Below are 25,025 nucleotides of genomic sequence, written 5' to 3'. Positions count from 1 at the left end.
CTGATTGGAGAAGCTTAAGTGACGTACATCATTCAACCAATTAGAGCGCAGGTAGTTTCAAATCTACCTATCCTAATGGTCAAAATTTATTAACTTAAATTGGATTTGCGCTTTTAAATAATGAATTATATGAAAAACGAATTTTATAAAAAAAATCCTTAAAATTTTATGCAGATTTCAAATCTATTATATTCATTAAAATTCTTTCCAATTTTTATAGCTTATTGCTAATATAGTCTTCAGATATTGGTGAATACGTTCCTCCATGGTCAGGGTGAAATAATGGGGGGGGGGGTGGTAGCTATCGGTATATTAGCCAGCTGAGAGAAACAATCAAGGTATGCAAAAATCTCTCACAATATCCATGTATTCTACATCCATTAATAAAAGAAATATGTACAATTAAAACTTTAACTTTTAAATGAAAGTTTTGCTTTTTATTATCTACCTTCAAAAATCTAGCTAAAAAAGTAGCTATCAAAGGTCAAACTAAAAAGCAGCTTGATTATTTACAAGAATCATTTCGTTCAATAGAAGCAAAGTATTGGTTTTCAACAAATTATGGGCTAAATCATATAAAATTTCCTAAGCTTTCCTAGAATTTAGGTGTTTGTTAGACTTTCATATTATATTGAGTAATATGTAAGACTTAGGAAACCCTAACTCTTAGGCTAGCCTACGAAATTTTTATAGGATTTGGCTCAATAATAAACATACTTTTTCATTAGATTCAAACTTGTTTTTCTCCACTTTTTCAATAAAAACAGACAGATCAGCCAACCAACGAACACAAAACACACGACTTGTAAAAAGCCTTGCAATTGGAAATACATATCATAAAAGATGACACGAAATGAAGTTTAAACCATGCAGTGATAGAACTTTTTTATTAATATCTTCTTTTTCTTTTATTTTTCTCAGTTTAGTCCTCTTATACCATGTGCACTGAAGCTTTTCATGGAAACCTACAAAAAAAAACATCATACATAATAAAGTACCAGGATGTCTATCTGTATGTCTGTCTGTTTATTTGTACCGAAGGATCTCGCTAACAGCTGAACAAATATGAGTTTCCTTTACAGAATAGCCTCTCTTAGGTACTGGGAAGGTTTATAACTATTTTAGGGGATGGTACCACCACCCTCCGAAGAAATAAAAAAAATAAAAAATTAAAAATCCCCCACCCCTGCCAAAATAATTTTTCTTTTTTTAAAATTCAAAATATTAAAAATTGGGTTATCGAATTCAACTCCCCCCATTTTATTTGCCGAGGCCTCTAGGGGCGTGCGTAGGTGCTCGTGTTATATAAAGTAGTATGTTTTTTTGGTATTTAGCTTAAGATCTTAAAAACTACTGAACAGATTAAGTTCTCAATTTTAGGAAAGCTATACATAGGTGCCGGGATGGTTTTAGGCTATTTACTTACTTCCAATATTTTTAAGAATAAAGGGGTTTGGGGGGGTTGTGCTTGCAAGGCACTTTGAGGGAAAGTAATTTATTGATAATACCTGCGAATATGAATAATCTTCACTTCCATTTGTGACAATATTCTTAGCATAATGAGCCTAGACAAATAATATCCTATTATAATAGTTATTTATCGCATCGTATTATAAAGAGCTTTCCGCGGATACAAAATGTACAATAGTAAGATTAAAAACATTTTTTAGCCCCGAGATGCCGAATGCATGTGCTAAAAAACTGGTTTTAATCTTATGATTTTTATATTCGTAGAAAACTGGATATAATACGATGCTATACATAATTTTTCAGTATGGCTAAGAACTGGTTCTAATCCATGGGATATAAATAGGTTTCGAAGAGATACTGGAAATAGATTTACTACTCTAGATGGGCTGTCATATTAAATAACCCATCCAAATTTAAAAAGGAATTTTTAGCAGACGAAAGTTTTTGTTTGTATTTAGTCACATATTATTCACCCCAATAAAGTGAATGTGAAACAGTAACGATTAAAGGGATAACATCACATATTCAAACAGTGGCGTCCACAGGTTTTTTTTCTGGGGGAGGCAAAAATGTGTTTTGTGCTTCACAAAGGTAAAAAATTTTACACAACATAATTTACCCAAGAAAAGCTTTATCCTAAGAAATTCGTCAATTTATAGCTGGCTCATAATGCGTACGAAATGAAAAAAATTTTCCTTAAACACTCAAAACAGTAAAATTGTTTGAACCAATGACAGGTCACCTTTACTATTCTCCTTTTGGCTGATTTAGACAATATGTTTCTAAACTATATCTATATTCAACAATGCATAAATAATCACTTTTATAAAGAAAAGTCTTATACCTGTGAAAGAGATTGTCTGGAATCATATCTTGAATCAACTCTATGGGCAATATTATCCGGTCTAAACAAAACTTTATTTTAACCCCAATTTGTAGTAAACTTGGGGTAAAACTAATTCTTAGATGAAACAAAAGGGAAGTGGGTTTAAAGTGGATAAATAAATTGTTTGTCAGAATCTACTAGTATCTACCTATTAGGATATAAAAGTTGAAAGGAATTTAAATGTTAGAGGGAGATTTAAAATCTGCATCAAATTTTAAGGATTTTTTTTATAAAATTCGATTTTTGTATAATTCTTTATCTAAAAGCGGGAATACAATTTAAGTTCATAAATTTTGACCAATAGGATAGGTGAATTGAAAACTACCTGCGCTCTAATTGGTTGAATGATGTGCGACACTTAAGCTTCTCCAATCAGAGCGCAGATAATTTTTAATCCACCAATCACAGATGTCAAAATTAATTAACTTAAATTGTATTTCCGCTTTTAGATAAAGAATTATACAAAAACGAATTTCAAAAAAAAAATCCTTAAAATTTGATGCAGATTTCAAATCTCCCTCTAACATTAAAATTCTTTCCATATATCTTACTACCTATCCTTATATAAAAATAACAGGATGTATATTTCTATCTGTCTGTCTGTCAGAGTGTACCAAAGGATCTTGCTGAACTTATATGGTCCTCCTTTACAGTGAAGCTTCTCTTAGGACTAGGAAAGGTTTGAGGGACTATTTTGGAGAATTGTACAACTTCCCTCCCAAGAGAAATTACTCCTAGAAAAAATTAACAGTCCCCCACTAAAAATTTTATTTCTTTTGAGAACTAAAATCGAAAATGGTGGAGGGGCCAACTTCCCCCTACCCACCTCAAATACCTCAAAGGCCTCTAGTAGTTAATACAATAATATATTGTAGTTTTGACCTATCAGAAGAATATTTATGCATGACCAATCAAAGATCAAGTTAAGAATTTACACCAATTAGAAAAGAGTATGCCTAAAATCCTAACCAATCAGAAAGATATTTTAAAATTTTAGCAAATAGGAGAAGTGCCTCATTATTCAATGAGAACAAGAGATCTTGTGTTTCAACCAATGAGATAAAAAACTAGCATAGCTGGCAGATCGGAAAACAAAAATCTTACGTTTTTGGGACAATCTTAGCGGGCGATAAACTGTTCCTTGGCTGAGAACCTAAAATAAAAAAAAAATATTCATAATTACGAAACTTTAGTAATTCAGCTTTGATAATAAATCTTTTTTGAAACAAATAAATTTATCTAGTCTGTAAGTACCACTGGGTCGAATAGAAACACCATACAGACGTACAGACATGTTCTAATTATATAATAGCTACGCTAACACAACTAAATTTACCTAGTCTGTAAGTGCCACTGGGTTGGATAGAAACACCATACAGACGTAGAGACAAAACCTAATTATAGAATAGCTACGCTACCACCTAAAAAAATTTACCTAGTCTGTAAGTACCACTAGGCTGAATAGAAACACCATACAGACGTACAGACATATCCTAATTATACAATAGCTACGCTACCACAATTAAATTTACCTAGTCTGTAAGTACCACTAGGCTGGGCTGAATAGAAACACCATACAGACGTAAAGACATATCCTAATTATAGAATAGCTACGCTACCACAATTAAATTTACCTAGTCTGTAAGTGCCACTGGGTTGGATAGAAACGCCAGTCACTGATTCCTCGGATTGCCTAAAAATTAGAAAATCAAACATTTTAATAACAAGGATAACAACATTCATATGTTGTAAAGCTAAATAAAATCATGTAATAGAAACCTTAAAAAGAATGAGGTTTATGTGTTTTGAAGCATGAAAGACAGACTGACGGACAAAACAATGTATAGCCTAGATGCGCGTATATCTTAGAAATCTTCACTAAAAATTTCAGCTGTCTATTTTCTTTAGAAGCCGAGGTAATCAGATTTCTTATGAACTGACTGACGGACAGACAGATAAAAAATAGAAAAAAGTAGCTTTACTACAAATAAACCTATTTTAAAACATCAATATCACAATATTTTATAGGGTATTAAATTAAAATTGAAGCGACACGTTACATAATTGAAAATTATTTAACAACAGCTGTGCAAAATTTCTACAGCAATTCAACCGCCCAACATTGCTGTGTGCCATCTTTACCGCGAAAATATCAACAGCACAAATTAATATTTAACCAAAATATGATAGGTACCCAAAGTTTTCTGAGCATGTACTCTTATTCGTTGGCTTAAAAACTTCCGTTACTTTTATTAAATCTTGATTAGTTACTTCAAATTAGCTAAGTCTACTCAAACTTATTTAACCAATAATTTTAATCTACAGTAGTGATACTGATAACTTGTTTATCTACTAGAGCCTTTGTCACTAGCCTCTAGGGGCATTTTCCCTACATGTTCAGTGGAGATTTTTTAAAAATCTTTTTTTTATTTTTCAAAATATTTTTTATCCCATCTCCCCAAAAATTATGTAAATTAGGGGGTAAAAAATGATATATCATTGTCTTATCCCTTCTAGAACCCTGAAAAAAATTCCGAAAAAATGATATTAACGACTGCTCGCCTAACATCCAGAAATGGGAGGGCAGTTAGATAGACTAAAAACAACCCAAGGCTTAAATCTTAAATTTCAAGCTAGGTAATCTGTAAACTGACTACAATAGCTTTGAATGAGAACTTTTTGCACTATTGATTGCACACCATACCGTCTAAAATCAGTATTAGCACCCAACCCCATCCTCCCCACTCCCCATAATCATAGCAACAACAACATTTTAACAACACCCAGCCGCAAAAAAAAATAGTACACTGGTGATGAACCTACATTTTTTTTATTAAGGGGGTAAAAATTGGAAGGGGTAAGGGAAGCAGCAAAATAGCCTAAAGCCATCCAAAGACAAAAAATTAGATAAGTCATAAATTGTTGAGTATTATGTCGATACATTGATAAAAATAATAATTTATAGTTTAAGTTAAATTTGACAAACTATACCTATATTTTTGAAGAAAAAAATATGTTTTGTGGTCAATTCCAACATATATGATAATATTTAAAGTCTCAATAACTTGTATAAATAGCTGTGTTGTATGAAATACAATTATGATTGAAGATTATAGTATATTGACCCAGAAAACGAGGGAGGGAAAGGACCGTGGATTGTAAATTACACTGATACCGAAAATATTATAAACGCATAAAATTTTGGGTACATTTTATTCAATTTCAACCAATAATTGTAGTCTTCAGAAGAGCTAATTTGTTGATAATCGTAGAGGATTTAATAGTTATTTCTCGCATCGTATTATAAACGGCTTTCCGCGGATATAGAAATTTTATCTCGTAGAAAACTGGATATAATACGATGCTAGACATAGTTTTTTTCGCATGGATGAGAACCGGTTCCTATCCACCGGATTCGAATGAATACGAGAAATAAAATTACCAATCAGTGTCTTATCCCCTAATATCCCTGTTTAGAACTATAACATTTTTGATTTTATTTAAATAAATTTAACTGGCGACTGTGCAATTAGCATCTATGGGCTCTGTATTCGAAGGGGTAGATAAGAGCAGAAATGGCATAAAACGATCCTACGTTTGAATATAAAATTAGACAACTTAAAATCATCCAGGGATTTGTGAGAAGCTTCACTTAGAAGAAGTTAGTTATCAACACGTAGGCTAAACCTTAAATACTAATTTAAATAATAGGATGATACTAGCGGATACGCCCGCTTAAGGCCTCTAGAAGCATTTGGAGGAGATTGGATTGTGGCGGGAAGGGACAGGGGTTAATCGACCCTCTGGGCTTCTACTTTCAATCTAATTATTTTTAAATTGAGGTGGGGCGGGAGGGTGAACGCTCTATCCCCAAAATAGCCATAAACATTCCCTGGACCAATACAAATCTTCACTATAATAGAGACTCAAAGCCATATCGGTCACGGGGTTGACAAGATCTTATGCACACAGACAGGGAGATACAGTTATTCTATTTTTAAACATTGTATAGAAAATAAATTGTTAATGCCTACAATATGGACAATAATCATTAAGAATTTACCTTTATTAACACTAAAAGGTGTTTTAGCCACCCCCTAGCAAAAAGACAGTGGAGGGGGAAATTACATCTCCCTTAATCTTGCAATCATCATACCTTCTCAAAATTTTATCAAAGTATTCTTAGCTAGAGAGTTTATTAATGTTGGCTCTCTCTCATAAATGAACATTACAAATTAATTTGTTAAGATTTATTCAAACATAGGAAATTCCATGATATTTTTAATTAAAATTAATATAGCAATACAACTAAAGCGTCTTTGTAAATTATTAGGAAAACCTTATTTATTCTAAAAAAAAGTTTAATAACAAGTTACATATGAATCACAAATCTTAAAATTAATTTATTATACTCGATGTCTCGGGTAATATTTTAAAATTAAGATTTTAATTTGAGAACTCTTGCGGCAAATTTTATAACTACATATATTATAAGTTTTCAATGGTTTTTATGGTATTTTAAAAAGTTTTAGATTTGGTTAATATAGATATGCAATTTAAGATACCAGTCCCGTATTAGTAGCGTAATTACTTTTTAGCTATGGTCAGTACGTATGTCTTTGTCTATAATATTAGATTTTCATATGTGAAAGGTTTCGTGATTTTTAAATGAGAAAATATATAAATTTACTTAAGACTTTAACCTTTTTTTATGTGGCTGCTCTATAACTAGTGTTTGTAGATTAACATAATTAGAAAAAATGAGGTATCCATAACATAACGCAATACAAAGTATAATAAAGCCTGCATGTCTGTCTATACCAAAGGTTCTTGATAACTGTTGAACGGAAATTGTTCTTCTTTACATTGTAGCTTTTCATAGTTTCCGATATGGTTTTAACCTATTTTATTTTTACATTTAGTCTTAGGATGGATTTAGGCTATTTTGTTTGTTCTTTTGAATACAGAGCCCTTGTATGCTAGCTAGATTTATATACCATTCAATGTTCTAAATATTTCAATTAGTATCACTTTTTTGGCTGTTACCTAATTTCGTGTATTTTAATAATTATTTCAAATATGGGTAGAACAAGAATTACAACATACATAAAAACGAAGCTGAACAAAACGAACAAACTAACAATTATAGAGTGACCCACAAAGTGCCTAGTCGAGCACAGAAACCCCCTCTTAATCTCACATTGAAAGAAATAGAAATTAGGGGGGGGGGGAGGGTTATGCATGTTTTATATAGACTTACTAACTTTCTGGTAACGATTAAAGAGTTGCTACGCTTCCTAAATCGCACCTAACTGTTGTAGGAAACATCATGTATAGTTTGAGATCGTTAGGACAATTCTAACATGTATAAATTAACGAAAAGTGCTAACCCTAATATGCTTTAAAATCAAGTTACAGAATCTAACAAATATGCAACACTTTATGCGTGTTACAAATTAATTTTCTATAATGAGAAATTTAAACAATTTAAAAGTATAATTTGTCCAAGCCCTTTTATCTTTACCATTTCTTCGTTCTTAATTATCTTTTTTCTCTCTTTCTTTTTTTCTCCCATATCACTTTCCTTCAAGTAATCGATATATTAATACTTGGATGTTGCCTCAGATTTTCATGTGCTCTAATAAAGTTATACTCGCAGCTGGCTACAATAAGGATACCCCCTTCTCCCCATCCCCTCCCCTCAAATTGGATGAACGAACTGGCCAATGAATAAGATCCGTGTTGGAGACAAATTTTCCCCTGTTAATATATCCATGTATATATTACATCCATTTACCTTACCATCTTTAAGTATCTCAAGCCCAATTTTTTACGCCTACGTGAAAAAAATGTGTTCAGACAAAACTGCAATTAAAAACGCAAACTTCATTCAGCAAACTTCAAGGATTAGAAAACAGAAGATTAAAGAATCTTTTTTTCAATTTAAAATTTTTAAAATTCTGCCTTTTGGAGCTTAATATAACAAAGGTTAAATAATGCATCGGAAGTTTGAAGATTTTTTTTGAATTATCTGAATTTTAATATGTTATTACATGCAGCAATCGTATTATATAATCTAAAACTATAATTCTATCAAAATAGATAAAAGCAAATTAGTTGCTTTGAAATGACAGAAGAAAAAAAAATAGTATGTAATTATTAAAAACTATGCTGTTTCCAAAAAAAAACACGTTAAAAAATCCACCATCTTTGCGTACAGACCATTTTGGGCATACAAACCAACACCCCCAAAAGTTTCCCTAAAGTATTTCACAGTAAAACTTGAAATTTCTCATTTTGATTTACATTTTGTCAATCTTTTTTGATTGATGTCTAATAAATCCAGGAATAAGGTATAACCAACAAGCGAAATATTTCTAAAATATTATTTGGGGGGCAAATGGAGATGTCGTCAATTTTACGATGTGTTGCCCCCCAACAACAGCTGAAAAAGATTATAGGTTTCGTGATTTGTTTTCGAATTAAATTCGTTATTGGTATAAGCTGTAATAAATCAGCGTCTTTAATTTACAATTATTTAATTGTGTCTACAGATTGACATAATAGTTATTTCCCTCATCGTATTATAAACGGCTTTCCGCGGATATGGAATGTACAATTATAAGATTAAAACCAGTTTTTTTAGCCTCGAGGTGCCGAAAGCACGGGCTAAAAAAATTGGTTTTAATCTTATGATTGTACATTTTTATATCCGTAGAAAGCTGGATATAATACGATGCTAGACATAGTTTTTTCGTATGGATGAGAACCGGTTCCTATCCACTGGATTCGAATGAATACGAGAAAATAAACACTCTGCATTACAAAATTTACCAAAACTTTTAAGCTTAAAATGTTCTGTGGCCTTTTAAAATATTTTGGTGCTTAAATGTTTCCTTCAAAATTCTGGTGCTTTCTCTCAAATTGCCTCACGAGCCATGACACTTCTCTCCCTTACTTTTTCCTACTCCTAAGCCATGCGGAGGCCTTAACCATAACAATGGGGGTCCTATACCTGCGGAGTTTTAACCCTGTGTCCCAATCCAACCTAACCTACCCTGATCCTAAGAAGTAAACAAACAAAACTAACCCCTGCCCTCATTTTCATTTTTTTCAAAAATAAACTGAGGGTTCTGTGCTTACTTTGTAAACTTAAAAAAGGATTCTTATAATTTTTTTCATATTTTGACATTTTTCCGACTGTAACCACCAACCTCCAACTCCTCTATTCCCCATTACTAATTTCTTTAGACTTGCTTTTAGTGATGGGGATAAGTATTACATGCAGTGGCATGCACAGCATTTTTCTATGGGGGTTTATTTCATGTGAGAGTAAAAAAGGGAAATGCATGCCTTTCAGATGAAAATTTTGGGGGGTGGTTTTGTTTTCGGGAGGTGGGGGTCTCCAACCTTTTAAGATATTAGTCAAAACTGTCAGTATTTATAATCATTGAGAAGAACAACCTTGTCGGTTCAGTGGTTACTGGAGTCTTAATCTTTAGACAGACGGACATACATCGTTATACTTTGTAATATAGAAAATTGAGATATAATTAGAGAATTATTCAAATTTAGATTATTTTAATCCATCGAAATTGATTTTGAGAATTTTTATGTCATATCAAAGCTTGTTGTTTGATATTCGTCTGTCTACGATAATCCCAGGAGGTAGGGAGGGGACAATAGCATTAAAATAAATCTTTCCTCAAATATTTCAATTTTTTTTGTTTGTGTTGTTATTATATCATTATTCTAAGCGTGTGGTAAAAATAATTTTATTAGAATAAAGCATAATTATAATCTAAATCCATTAAAAATAACGTAAAGATTTTTTGCCAAGGCATTCCCCCCTACTCTAACTATCTATGTTACTTAAATCTGACATAGCAGAAGGAACCATTTTTAACGTCTTTAATTCTTACGTCAAAAGATTGTTGTAAAGTGGTGTTTACCCCCCTCAACATTTAAAACATCTAAAATTACCCCCTTCAAAATTTTTAAACATACTGTGGTAATACGACACCCATACGGACAGGCCGAATACAGAGTTGCTTCGCTGTGACTTATGATAACAAACCCCCCGCACTAATCCTATTATATCACTATCCATCTCATGACCGCTGTTAACCCCGCACCCGGCGGTCAAACTAGCCTGCCTAAATGTGGGGAGGGGACTTGAACATGCAACTATCACGAGTCCATCATGCACTTATATAATCGGGAGGCACTGCCTCCCCTTTTACCACCGCTGCCCCCACAGCCTGTCTACCGTCGGGCACTAAGCCCTAGCGCCCCACACCCCCTTCAAACCTAACCATTGTCATATTTTTGTTGTATATATATAGTAAACATAACTTGTAAATATTATTCAGTTTAAATATATAATTCTGTATGATTGAATCCTGCTTGTTTGTTTGGTAGAATACTTAAAGGCTAGGGCCCGTTGAATCCGAACTCGTTACCCCGTGGGCCGAGTACGCTCGGCTTACCAGAACTTGGTGTCAGCGTGTTTCAATCGAGCCTTACAGAAACTAGCCTATTCTACCTCTGATTGGACCCTTTGGCAAGTAAGGGGACAATCAGCCGCCAACTGACCCGTGAGACGGCCTTTTTAGGTCGAATTTCCATCATTTTGAACGCAATATGTGGGCCTCTGGCCTACGGCAAGCAGATTTAGCCTGCTAAAAGCGCCAGTTAAGACGCTTTTTCCGTGTCGTGTAGGAGTAGCGCTAGGTGCGCAGCCACGGCAACCGGATAATTTAGCTCAGACGGCTACAAAACTGAGTCTAAATTGGCAAGTGTAGCTGGGACAAGCCCCAGGACACCCAGGCCAAACCTACGAGACAGACAGCTGTGTGCTGGTCTCCCTAAGAAGGCAATGTGTGGCTGCGAAGCTTCAGCACACAAGTAAGCCCTACCACTGCGACGGATAGCAGATTTTGAGCCACAGGCACGGCAGGACGGGACATTCCCTGCCGCTGCCTCCCAGGATTCGAACCCGAGGCGCTGCAGGACGGGCCATTCCCTGCCGCCATTTGTCGGGATTCGAACCAGCGGCGCTGTAGGACGGGTCATTCCCTACCGCCGTCACCCCTCTGAACCTTGCAGGACGGACATTCCCTGCTGCCAGTGCTTCCAGAATCACACCTAGAGCCCCTAGTGATAACAACACATCATTGTGTATAAAAAGTCAACCAAGTGATAAAAATAAATATAAAATTGTTGACCAAGTGATAATTAATAAGCTCTAGTGATTCGAAGCTACAGTCTAAGCCACCATGGTAAGCGATACCACCATAGCTGCGGTGCGGCCACCACCAAAGTTTCTGCCAACCCCAGCCGAACGAGAGGCCCCCTTGTCTCAAGGGCAGGACCTCCACTTCCCCTGCCATATCAGGGTGAGGTTTCCTACTCCTGACCCTGCCCAGCATGTACAGGTTGATGCCATGGTTGACTCTGGCAACCGTGTACCAGGGTCTGCTGTAATTTCTGAGCACCTCATGCACGCGATGGGCGTGCAACGCATGTTGATTCCGGACAACACCCAGATCCTGACTGCTAATGAGGAAGGCCAGCCCCTCCAGGTAATTGGAAAATTAAAAGAGTTATATATGGCAGTTTCACACACTCTTATACTCCATCTATACCACGTGACTGTGGTCCGAAATCTCTCCCACCCTCTGAACTTAGGAGGGTATTTTCTCAAGGAGTTCGGAACTAGGCTCTGTTTCGACATGCAACCACCTTGCTTGTGGGCGCGTGGGGAGTTTATCCCACTCCGTGGCGTCCCCATTGACCGGGAGACAGCCGAGAGAGAGCTAAGCTATGAGGGGCCTCTGCCAGGCCCCCTGCCTGAGCAGCCGCGTGTGGTCGAGAAAGGCACACACTGGGTGGACGCCGAGCTCAACGCACACAAGGGAGCTAACCTGCTAGCCATGGGGTTGCCCCCAGTGCCCAAGGTGCCAAGGGAGAGCCTGCCAACAACGTTTCCTGAGATTGCCAGCCCTCCAGAACCAATCTTCTCCTCCGACATTTTTATCAACGGCCAGCCGTGTCCACCTGGCCCCCTCTACCTGGGACCTCCAGCCAGTCCACCAGCCAAGCCCGAGTCCAGACCCGTCAAGTCGCGGTCTGATGTACCCGGAGCCACACTCAACTCTCAGGCCCCAGCCTCTCCCGGCGCCGTGCCCGTCAAGTCGCGGCCGGACGCCCACGGAGCCAAAGCTGGACCCAGCACTTTGGCCTCTCCCAGCGCCGAGCCCGTCAAATCGTGGCCGGACGCCCCCGGAGCCAAGCCTGGCTCCGACACGTCAGCCTCTCCAGAAGCCGAGCCCGTCAAGTCGCGGCCGGTGGGTCCCGGAGCCAAGGCTGACCCCTCACCAGCCACGTATAGGCTGAGCGCTGTCACTCCAACTGACGGTCAACCACCCCAGCTCCGCACAGCCAAGCGGGTGGTCCTGCCTGGCCGCGGGGTTATGGCAGTCCCTGTTGAGCTAGTAGGCCATCGCACCAAGGATGCCATTCAATTAGCTGCCCCAGAACAGAGGTTTGGGGAGGACCTTGTTATTCCAGAGGGCCTGTATGCCCACAGGCCTGGCTCTGCCACTGTGTTTAGAGTACTGGTGGTCAATGAGGGGGAGGTGCCCCTCTTGCTGGATGCTGGCCTCCCAGTGGCAGGGGAGCTGGTCAAACCTGACATTTTGGAGGTCTCTGATACGCCTCCCCCGCGTCTCCACTCGGTCCAAGAACCTGCTGAGCCTATAGACATGCAAGAGTTGTGGGAGGCCTTGGAGATGGAAGACAATGAGTTCCTACGCAAGGACCCCTTGCTCAAGAAGGAGGTCTGGACTACGTTGTCAGAGTACAGGGACGTCTTCTCCAACTCTACCCCCGGCTGCACAGATGTGGTTGAATTGCAGCTGCGCCTCAAGCCAGGGACCCAGCCGATCCGCCAGAGATTTAGGGATCTGAACCCGCGGCAAGAGGCTGAACTGGAGAAACAACTGGACACTTGGCTGCAGGAAGGAGTCATAGAGCCGTCGGACTCCGCCTGGAGCAGCCCCCTGGTGCCCATCAAGAAGAAGGACGGGAGCACCCGCTGGGCCGTCGACTACAGGGCCCTCAACAAGTGTCTGGAGCTGGACAGCTACCCCCTGCCTAGGATCCAGCAATTGGTGGAACGAGCTGGCGGGCACCGTGTCTACAGTACTCTAGATGCGGTGGCCGCATACTACACCATCCGTGTGTCTGAGGATAGCCGGCCCTGCACCGCCTTCACCACCCCCAGGGGCTTGTATCAATGGAAAAGGATGCCCTTTGGCCTGGCTACGGCACCGTCTGTCTATTCCAGGTTTATTGCAGGGGTCCTAAACCCACTAGGCACAGCCAACCTCCAGTCATACCTTGACGACGTCCTGACCTTCCACCAGGATACCTGGGCCCACCTGGCCAGGCTCCGAGAGGTCTTGGAAGCCCACCGCAGGGGAGGGATCCGCCTCAAGCCAGCCAAGACCAAGTTGTTCCGGTCCAAGGTGGATTATCTGGGTCACACCCTCAGCCGAGAGGGGATAGCCATGCAAGAGGACTATATTGACCGCATCTTGGACTGGCCAGCCCCTAGCACCCCCAAGGATTTGCTGGCGTTGCTGGGCTTCTTTGGATACTACCGCCTGTTCATCCCAGAGTATGCAGACCTCACCTACGAGATGAATCGGCAGAAGACGGCCAAGGCCCTAACCTGGACGCCTGAGATGGACGCCCAGCTGCTGCAACTCAAGGACAAGTTCCGACAGGCCCCCATCCGAGCGCCGCCCAGGTTTGATCTACCAGCAGTGTTCCAGCTCACCACAGATTTCAGCAGCCGCGCCATCTCTGCCATACTGAGTCAATGCCAGGAGGGCAAGGAGAGGCTGATTGCCGCCGTGGGGCGCAAGACAACCGACCCTGAGACGCGCTACCCGTCCTGGAAGGGAGAGATGGCCGCCATTATCTATGGGATCCGAAAATTCCACGGCATCTTGTCCTACCGCAGCTTCCAGATCAACACTGATTCCTCTGCCCTGCTACAGATGAAATCACTGAACACATCCACAGGGATGGTGGCCCGCTGGCAGGAGGAGCTAGCGGCCTTAGACTTTACCGTCTGCCACAGGCCTGGCACCCAGAATACCAACGCCGACGCCCTCAGCCGCCGGGAAGATGCCAACATGCCAACGGCTAGCGCCGAAGAATTAGCAGAGCAGGCTGAATATATCCACAACCTGGGCCAGCTAGGGGAGCCCGCAGCTAGCCGGCCTCCTGCCGCCCGACTGGATTCAGCTAGAGTATTGGAAGCCCAGACACAGGACCCCCTCCTGCTCCGTGTCCGCCAATGGGTGGCTGATGGCAAGGCCCCAACCAAGGCTGAGCTGCGTGGCAAGGAACGAGACGAGCAGCAGTACGCCAGCCGCTTCTCAGCCCTGGGGCTTGACGAGCATGGCTGCCTCACCACCACTGACCAGACTCTGACAGGAGAGAGGACAAGATACCTGCTGCCTTCGGCCCTCCAGCAGGACGCGTTCTTTCTAGCCCATGGGACCCCCATGGCTGGGCACTTTGGAATGGACGCAACTATCGCCCGCGTTGCCATGCACTTCTGGTGGCCCAACCTGGCCCGTGACGTCCGCCTGATGGTACAAACCTGCCCTGAGTGTGTCCAGAAAGTTACCAAGGAGAGGCTGAAGCAGGGGATCCACGTGCCCTCCCGCCAGGGGTATCCACAGCAAGTCCTATTCATCGACCTGGTGGGGCCACTGCCAGAGACCCCAGCTGGGAACCGCTACATCCTCACCTGCCAAGATGGATTTAGCCGGTTTGTCAGCCTCTACGCCATCCCCAACAAGCGCACCCTCACGGTGGCTGAAGCCCTGTTGCACCGCCACCTGGCCACGTTCGGATGCCCCCTGAAGATCCATTCCGACAATGGAATGGAATTTACCGGCCAGGTATTCCAGGAACTGGCCTCCCGGCTCGAGATTGGCCTGACACATCCACCACCCTACAACCCGCAGTCCAACCGAGTGGAGAGGTTTCATAGGACGCTCAACACAGGCATGCGCCTGTTCCTAGACAGAGACGATAACAACTGGGAGCCACACCTGCCTGCCATCGCCTTTGCCTACAACACCAAGGCCTGTAGATCCACTGGTGTGACCCCGTTCCTGGCCTTCTTTGGGAGAGAGGCCAAACTTCCGGTGGACATGGTGCTACGGCAGCCAGAGACCGAATATGCTTCAGTTCCAGCCAACGTCCAAGCTCTGTTGCAGCGCTACTATGCAGTTTATGATGCCATCCAGCAGAAGGAGGAGGGAGCCATCAGGAGGAGCGCGGCAGCTTACGAAGGCACGGCCAAGTATGAGGTTGGAGACTTGGTCTGGTACCTGGCCCCTCGCCTGGTGCCAGGAAAGGCAGCCAAGATTACCAAGAGATGGACTGGCCCCTGGAAAGTAGTGAGGAAAGCTACAGAAGTTCATTATGTCATCAAACCTGCCTCTCCAGTAGCCAGGATCTCAGAAGTTACCGCGCATGTAGGCCGACTGCGCAAATACACTGGAGATGTGACTGCCCACCAGATCCCAGAAGACATCCAAGTTGACGTGGACGGCGACGAGGATGCCACCGAGCTGCCAGTTGGAGCGGCGGCGCCCGCAGCTAGCAACCCAGGAGAGTTCCCAGTGCACCAGCCAGCCGCAGCCGCCCCACAGCCTAGCGGCCAAGATCGTGACCCAGTGGAGGAAAACCTGCAGGAGCAACCCAACGAACCACCGCCGCCGCCGCCCGCTCCAGAGTCACTCAGAGATGCCATCTGGAACCCTGACGCAGACATGGAGAACCTGCCAGCCAGCAGCGGACCTGTAGGAGAAGAGCCAGCCACTGCGATGGAAGAGGCCGCCCCAGAAGAAGAAGAAGAAGCCATGTGCCCCCTGCTGATGACAGCCATCCCCATCCGGGTAGGAGCTAGGAGGCCAAGCAACCTGAATCAAGCAGGCGCCCCCATGGAATTCTATGCGCCCTTTGCCATCACCATTCCACCCTTAGGAACCACCAGAATCTGCCTAGGCCTCCGTGTCCAGTTACCAGCCGCGACAGAACTGATCCTGCAGACGAGGCAAAATTTCCAGCGGCGAGGCCTGGCCGTGGCCAACCCACGCCTAGAAGCCAACCAGGAGCTGACAATGCTGATCACCAACCACAGTCAGACCGAGCAACGAGTGTCCCGAGGAGCCTGTGTAGCCCGAGCTGTCCTCCATCGAGCTGTGCCCCAGGAACTGCCTGTCCGGCGCATGAGCCGGCTGTCGTATCCCCAGGTTCAAGGCCTGGTGGCTCAGGAGCCACGCAACCCTTGAAGGGGAGGTTGTGGTAATACGACACCCATACGGACAGGCCGAATACAGAGTTGCTTCGCTGTGACTTATGATAACAAACCCCCCGCACTAATCCTATTATATCACTATCCATCTCATGACCGCTGTTAACCCCGCACCCGGCGGTCAAACTAGCCTGCCTAAATGTGGGGAGGGGACTTGAACATGCAACTATCACGAGTCCATCATGCACTTATATAATCGGGAGGCACTGCCTCCCCTTTTACCACCGCTGCCCCCACAGCCTGTCTACCGTCGGGCGCTAAGCCCTAGCGCCCCACACCCCCTTCAAACCTAACCATTGTCATATTTTTGTTGTATATATATAGTAAACATAACTTGTAAATATTATTCAGTTTAAATATATAATTCTGTATGATTGAATCCTGCTTGTTTGTTTGGTAGAATACTTAAAGGCTAGGGCCCGTTGAATCCGAACTCGTTACCCAGTGGGCCGAGTACGCTCGGCTTACCAGAATACATTATATTACCCCTCTCAAACCTTTGAAATCCGACATTTTACCCATTCAAAATAAAAAGCTTGGACGTCCCTGTTGCTAAAGGCTACATCTAGGTCAGCCTTTCACACGCAGAAATTGATGGAGAAATTGATTTATCATCCATTGCCCTATCCCTGTATCCCTACGATGATTTCACCCAGAAAATTAGATTTTTTGTGGCTAATAAAATATTCAGAATTATTTTATGGCATTTTTAATAATCTTCTTTTTGGTTGCGCCTCTACTATTATTACTATGGTCTGTCTGCTAGTTTGAACCAACCAATCAAGATACATTTAAAGGATTTAAAGTTTTTTAAGCCACCGTGTCTATAACACTTTTTGTATCAGTATTTTGTATATCTTTAAAAGAATTCCGCTAATCGCTAAACCAATATGGTTCTCCTTTACAGTGAAGCTTCTTGCAGGTCTAGGAAACTTTTATAGCTATTTTTAGGATACCCCACCATCCCAAAAAAAACCAGATTTTTAACACTTAAACTAAACTTTGAATAGAAGGGTCAACTGAAACCCTCCTCCCCTCGGATCTGCATGGATAAAACAATGGCCGATAGATTGATGTACATCCCCAAGGATAATACACAAAATTACCTCTTCTATAGATTAAAATTAGTGGTTGAAACGTTTGAACATTTTAATAAATCAAACAATCAAAGTTCACCAAAGTTCCCAAAGTTGTTAAGCCAATAAAAAAGAAAACGTTATTGTAAAACTTTGGGGACTAGCCCATTGTCCCCTCTCTCACTGCCTCCTTCCTCTTCAGTCATATAATGAGGTCTAAACCATGCACTGGTAGTCTAAAAAAGGAAACCTTCGACACTTTTTTGGGAAGGGTGGGTTTGACGCATTTTGACGCATAAATGATTAAATAAACAAAAGGAGCAAGTATTCTTAAAACAAATTACAGACAATGTCTGTAGGTTTTAACTATATATGACAAAGATGTACGCCTGATTAGGGGCCAGCACATTTACTGCGCTACTTACAGAAAAAAATGTACTCTTTACTAACTTTGGAAACCCTTACTAAAAATTCAGAGATTTTAAGGGATATGACAATGAATGATTTATTGATACACATACCCAATAATGCATAGACATCCAAGGGGGGGGGAAGGGGTGATTACCCCCTCCAAATGAAATTGGGGGTGCCGTAGGCACCCCCAAAATTTTGGATTTTCAATTTTTACCCCCTTCCCCCCAAATAAAAAAATGCCTCTATGAAATAAAGATTACCCCCCCCCAAAAAAATAAAAAAGCTTGGACGCCCCTGCAATAATGATAAATAAGTTTAACTCTTCTGTAGATTAAATAATTTCTAAAAACGTTTGGGAAATACTAATTTTGAACTAACTAATCAAATTCAGTAAAATTACCCAATAAATTTTGAGCAGCAAATTAGTTGTCATGGTTATAAAACTTTGGGTAGCTGTGTATTTTTCTGTCTAATGTCCCCTTCCTCGCCGTAAAATTTAGTCATACCTTGTTTTGGTGTGTAATTTTTAGGCTTAGTTTACGCAAATTTATTCATTAGTTAGCTTACAATGTAACAAAATTTACTTCAAAACAAGGATAACAACATCCATACAAATTTAGAAACATAGTAAGACTGACAAACTTTTTGGACCAGGACTTGATTTTAGAGATTTTACACTTGAAACATTATGCTTTATCGTCTTAGGTATCCACATTATAAAAATCAATTTTATAGGACAATTCTAACATTTAAAAATTTTGGTAATGAATATGAACACACAGACTTTCTACACTTGTCCATCCTTAGTGTAACAGGAATTATAATACAATAAATAAGACAGCACTAAAAAATTGAATGCTATCACAATCATTCCCTTCAGGCAGATTTAAAAGAACACTTTACTTTTTTTCAGGAAGGGATAGGACCTTAGGTTGTCAATTGTGCTAGTGCCCAAAGTTTTATAATCACGTTCTTTATTCATTGACTAAAAACCATTGGCTACTTTTATCAAATTTGACAAAAAAATTTTAACCACTAATTTCTATCTAGAGAAGGAGTAGTTGTGTTTATCGTCAATGGGCATGTACATCTTTTTATCATCCATTGTCTTATCCTTTAAGATTCTTGACTTTTTTACACTCCTTAAACGTCTAATCTTTTAAGGGAAGGGTGTGTACGAGTTTAGACAATTAGCTCACAGTCAAATCAGAGGCGTACAAAAGGGGGGTGTAAGATAATAGTCAAATCATAGGCGTGCAGAAGGGGGTTGCAGGGAGGTGTATATTAGCTTATAGTCTAATTAGAGGCTTGCAGAAGGGGGGTGTAGTATAGTTCATAGTCAAATCAGAGGGATGCAGAAGGGGGTTGCAGGGAGGTGTATATTAGCTCATGGTCTAATCAGAGGCTTGCAGAAGGGGGGGGGGTGTAGTAAAGCTCATAGTCAAATTAGAGGCGTGCAGAAGGGGGGTGTAGGGTAGCTCACAGTCAAATCAGAGGCGTTTAATAGGGTGGGGGGGGGGGTGGTGTAGTATAGCTCATAGTCAAATCAGAGGCGTTCAATGGGGGGTTGGGGATGTAGTATAGCTCATAGTCAAATCAGAGGCGTTCAATGGGGGGTTGGGGATGTAGTATAGCTCATAGTCAAATCAGAGGCGTTCAATGGGGGGTTGGGGATGTAGTATAGCTCATAGTCAAATCAGAGGCGTTCAATGGGGGGTTGGGGATGTAGTATAGTTCATAGTCAAATCAGATTTTTTGATACACAAGCTTTGTAAAGCTTCACCCATTATTAAAAAAAAAAAAAAGTAAGCTGGGAGGGAGGAATATGTTTGTGTTTTACTCTAGGTTATATTGGGTACGGTTATGGTAGCGCAGGTATATGCTAGGAAGGGGCCAGGCATTATACCCCCTTATTTTCAATTTATTTTGAAAATAAGCAATGGGGGGGGGGGATATTCTGCGCTATACACCACTAAAAGTTTCTTTGGATTAAAAAATGAATTGCTGACCTGTTATCCCGTGGGAGAGAGAATCTTAGGACTTTGTTACACTCAGCAGAGGGGCGTAGTCCATCCCCCAGGCGGGGCCTTCGTTCTGTTCTAGATAGATAGATAAATAGATAGATAGATAGATAGATAGATAGATATATAAATAAATAGATAGATAGATAGATAGATAGATAGATAAATAGATAGATAGATAGATAGATAGATAGATAGATAGATAGATAGATAGATAGATAGATAGATAGATAGATAGATAGATAGATAGATAGATAGATAGATAGATAGATAGATAGATAGATAGATAGATAGATAGATAGATAGATAGATAGATAGATAGATAGATAGATAGATAGATAGATAGATAGATAGATAGATAGATAGATAGATAGATAGATAGATAGATAGATAGATAGATAGATAGATAGATAGATAGATAGATATATATATAAATAGATAGATAGATAGATTCTATATCCAAAGAAACTTCAGAAGGGTTCTTTATAGGTTTTTCATTATTTAATTTCCAAAGTTGCCCCTAGAGGCTAGAAGCACAGCCACTAGTATTACATGTTTCAATAAGGTAAATACATTTCATTTAACACATCTAATCGAGCAGACGTATAGTCAAGTTCATGATATTAAGTAGCTACGCTACAAAATTAATCCTTACTTGATTGAGTTAGCTTTAGAAGCAGAAATAAGAGAATCCAAAGTGCGTCTGACGTCAGCTTTCAAATTCTGAAAGTAAATAAGTGTAAAATGGCATGCACAGGGCTTTGTATTTCATGATGGGATGAAAAAAAGAGGAAGGGGCAGGCCTAGAAAATTTGAATTTTCTTTGGGGTAAACAAACACCTCACATTACCCCTTCGCTTATAGAAGAAAGGACTCTTAGAAACCTTTGTCTGTAAGTCGTAACTTTGCATGATAATGAGTTGCGCCTGTTTTGAGTCAAGGCATCCTCACTACTAAAATAATTTTATCGCGCACGTGACATAACAGCAGAAGGAACCATTTTAAACGTCTTTAGTTGTTTGTCGGGCCGAGAATCGAACAGTTTACCTTCCCGATAACGAGTGTTTGCGGGTTAGCTTACCTTATGGCCTTGGCTGCTGTATTTCTTAGCCTCTTCTATTTGACTGAAAAATATACACAGATTACAGATTTGTTTTTTAATACTCACTTTATCAGTTGGCCCGTAATGCTTTATAAAAATAGCTTCCCAAGATCCTCTTATACTATTATCCACCCCCTAAATGGCAACCTTCTAGGGTAAGGGGGGGGAAATTTCGGTTTTTTTCGGTTTTTTTGAAAAAAAATGGGGTAAATATTAATATTTTCAAATGAAACCAAGACCAATAAAAAGCTTACGGAAAGGACTATCAGGTCCTAAAAGGACATTATCCTTGGACTTTTAGAAGTTGGCCGAAATTGACCGCAAAAATGTTACCGATATTTCCCCACCACCGGGGGAAATATCGGTAATTTTTTTCAACCTAAAAAAATCGATGAAAAACGGCCAAACGGCCAGTCGAACATAAATAATCATAATTAGTATAGGTTATAGGGATTATCCACAAAAAGTTTCATAATGATCGGACTATTCCTTCTATGTTAAAAATGAATTTTTTTGAAAGACGCAATTTTCGATTTTTTTTTTCGAAATTTTTTTTTTTTAAAACTTAAAATTAATATAAGAAAAAAATGTATTTTATTACTTTTTAGGCCTGATCCTAAAAAAGCTCACATTGAACTATAGATTTAGCTCAAAAAACATGAAAATTGATTAAAAATTGACCTCAAAAATTGAATTTGAAGCAAAAGTGTCATCTTTGCAAAAAATCTTGACTACATTTTAACCTTAAAAAAATCGATGAAAAAAGGCCAAACGACCAAACAAGTGTAATAAATCATAATTAGTATAGGTGATTGGGATTAACCACAAAAAAAATCATAAAGATCGGACTATTCCTCCTATGTCAAAAATATTTTTTTTTCAAAGGACCAGAAATTTTGATTTTTTCCTCGCAAAATTTTGATTCAAAAAATAAAATTAATTTTTTTGTTTGTTTTTTATCTGTTCTATTCATTTTTAGGCCTAATTCTTAAAAAGTCCATATGGAATAATAGATTTGGCAAAAGAAAACATGAAAACATGACCTTAAAAGTTGAATTTTAATTTCTTTTGAAATTACCAATTTTTCCCCCGGCGCCAACTTTGGTCATTTCTGAAAAAAATATTAACCCGATTTTAAAGCTCTCAACGGATTTGGAAAAAGCAGGCAATTTCTAGTTCAAAAAGTTTTTCAGATCAGCTCTAGGTCTTACCAATTTTTGTGTAGGTCGATCTTTACACACCTACTAAAAAATTTTTGGAAAAAAAAAATTTTTCGTCCGACTTTGAGACCCAATAAGTACCCTTAATATTCATCTCACAAAAAATTCATTTTATACTTTTTTGTAGGCAATTTAATAAGGAACAAATTTGCTTTTATGTTTTTTTCTGTCATTTGAAAGTAACTTAGAGAAAAAGGTCATTTAATGAAGGTAGGTCGAAATTACCGAGAATAGCCCCTTACCGAAACTTCCCCCCCCTTACCCTACATAATTAACATTCTCATAAGTTCCAAAAGAGTTCTGTAACTGGTAGATTATTTTTACAACCCTCTGAAATTGAAGAGATTTACCTTCTTTCCTCCCCCCCCCCCCTTGGGATGTTTTAGGAGTGAATGAGGCAGCCATAGTCTTTTGTCAAGGTGAGTGTAGGTGGGTGTATCCACCCCCCTTCAGTTTTACCATCAGGGTAAGTACACCTCTCTTCTACACGCCAATAATATAGTAGCTGCGCTTACCTTTGGTCAATGTTAGTCTTCCAAACATCCGGGTTAGTTTCATTATTAATCACTAGGGTGCGCTCTAGGTCAATTCCAATCTTTCCTGTTACAACCTAAAAAAAGTATTATTAGTTTCATTAATAATCACTAGGGAGCGCTCTAGGTCAATGCCATTCTTTCCTGTTACAACCTAGAATAAAGTGATATTAGTTTCATTATTAATCACTAGGGTGCGCTCTAGGTCAATTCCTATCTTTCCTGTTACGACCTAGATAAATTTCTATTAGTTATATGTAATTTTCCCTACAAGGCAAGAATCCTGTGATAGCAGGTAAAGTATAATTCTAAGTTCTTCTTTACAGCAAAGTATCTTATATTTAACTATTTTGGGTAAAGGTAAATATACCCTCTCAAAAGAAATAGCCCCTAGAGAAAAATGACCCCTTCCTTCCCCCCCCCCCCTCAAAAAAAAAATAAATACATTTTCTTTCCTTTTCCTGTATAAAACTGAAAGTGAAAGTGAATGGCCAACTTCTACACTTTTCCTTAAGTGAATAGAGGCCTCTAGGGGGCGTAGCCACTAGACTGGAATATACAACTATAATACAGACTAACCTTTCCTCGCTTCTTCTTAATTTTCTGTCCATGAATAATGATTGGTTCCTCATTGTCATCAGAAACATACTCTGGAGCCATCTCAAATTTTATATCCTAAACATAAATCTATAAATATACATAACTACCTGGATCCCCCCCTTTAAGGACCTTTTTCGTTTGCTAGCAAATTGCTTTCTGCTCTTTCGTAGCGACTTGGCTATGTTGATATTCCCACCGCTATTTAAAGATTCAATTGAAAGTCGGAACAGGGTCCTCGGGAGTGGGGACATACAGTTATTTAACCCTTCCCCCCTCTATTGTTTTACTCTAATATCCTAAAATAAATATATCGCATCGATGTTTTATCCTTTTATAAAATCAACAGAATATTGTTTGTCTGTTTTTTTTACAAATCTTAATGAACCGATATGGTTCTCATTTACATTGTAGCTTCACATAGGTCCTGGGAAGGTTTATTACTATATTGGAGAAGGGTACCATCATCCACTCAAGAGAAATCGCCCAAGAAAAAAATGACGCCTCTCCCCAAAAAAGAAGGGGATGTTTTTCTGTCTTTTTGTTTTCTGTGGATCATTATGGGTCTCCTTAACAGTGTAGCTTCCTACAGGTTCAGGGAAGGTTTTTAACTATTTTAATAGCGGGGAAAATCACATCTAGATAAATTTTAGGAAACAGCGTATAGTGTCCAAAAAAAAACAGGTTATACAATACAAATTACCAATGATAAGCCAGTATACATGGTTATTGACTAATGGTAAATTATATACAGGCTTTATAGTTGGTCATTTGTATTGAATGACATTATTTTTATTGAACACTATACGCTGTTTCAAATTTCAGGCATATTTAGTAAATATAATTGTCAATAAATACCTGGTGGGTTTTCTTTTCAGAATTATTATATCCATAGTTGGGGATAGGCATTTTTAGCTCTGAAATATTATAACAATGGATATTAAGATATATAAGTTGGAAAGAATTTTAATGTTAGAGGGAGATTTGACATCTTCATCAAATTTTAAGGATTTATTTTATAAAATTAGTTTTTTTGTATAATTCTTTATCTAAAAGCGGAAATACAATTTAAGTTAATTAATTTTGACATCTGTGATTGCTGGATTGAAAATTATCTTCGCTCTGATAGGAGAAGCTTAAGTGTCGCACATCATTCAACTAATTAGAGCTCAGGTAGTTTCCAATCCACCTATCCTATTGGTCAAACTTTATGAACTTAAATTGTATTTCCGCTTTTAGATAAATAATTATACAAAAAACGAATTTTATAAAAAATCCTTAAAATTTGATGCAGATTTC

The 25,025-nt window shown here is 39.6% G+C and overlaps 1 protein-coding gene across 1 annotated transcript; it reads right to left on the bottom strand.

The window, feature by feature from the left end:
- Positions 1–297: 297 nt before the first annotated feature.
- LOC145304313 (uncharacterized) lies at positions 298–24,679 on the bottom strand. Its single transcript, XM_080146181.1, has 11 exons — positions 24,585–24,679; positions 23,709–23,804; positions 23,112–23,206; positions 21,356–21,398; positions 20,930–20,997; positions 20,263–20,352; positions 3,991–4,049; positions 3,461–3,509; positions 2,315–2,375; positions 1,509–1,565; positions 298–965 (listed from the first exon to the last, which is right to left on the bottom strand). Exons 1-11 carry the CDS (start codon positions 24,633–24,635, stop codon positions 918–920), a joined length of 717 nt encoding a protein of 238 aa, XP_080002307.1. The 5' UTR covers positions 24,636–24,679; the 3' UTR covers positions 298–917.
- Between the last annotated feature and the right edge of the window lie 346 nt (positions 24,680–25,025).

The sequence above is a fragment of the Acartia tonsa genome, chromosome 13, assembly GCF_053477335.1.
Source record: "Acartia tonsa isolate MP-2025a chromosome 13, ASM5347733v1, whole genome shotgun sequence".
Taxonomy (NCBI): domain Eukaryota; kingdom Metazoa; phylum Arthropoda; class Copepoda; order Calanoida; family Acartiidae; genus Acartia; species Acartia tonsa.
This window is presented reverse-complemented; position numbering and strand designations above follow the sequence as displayed.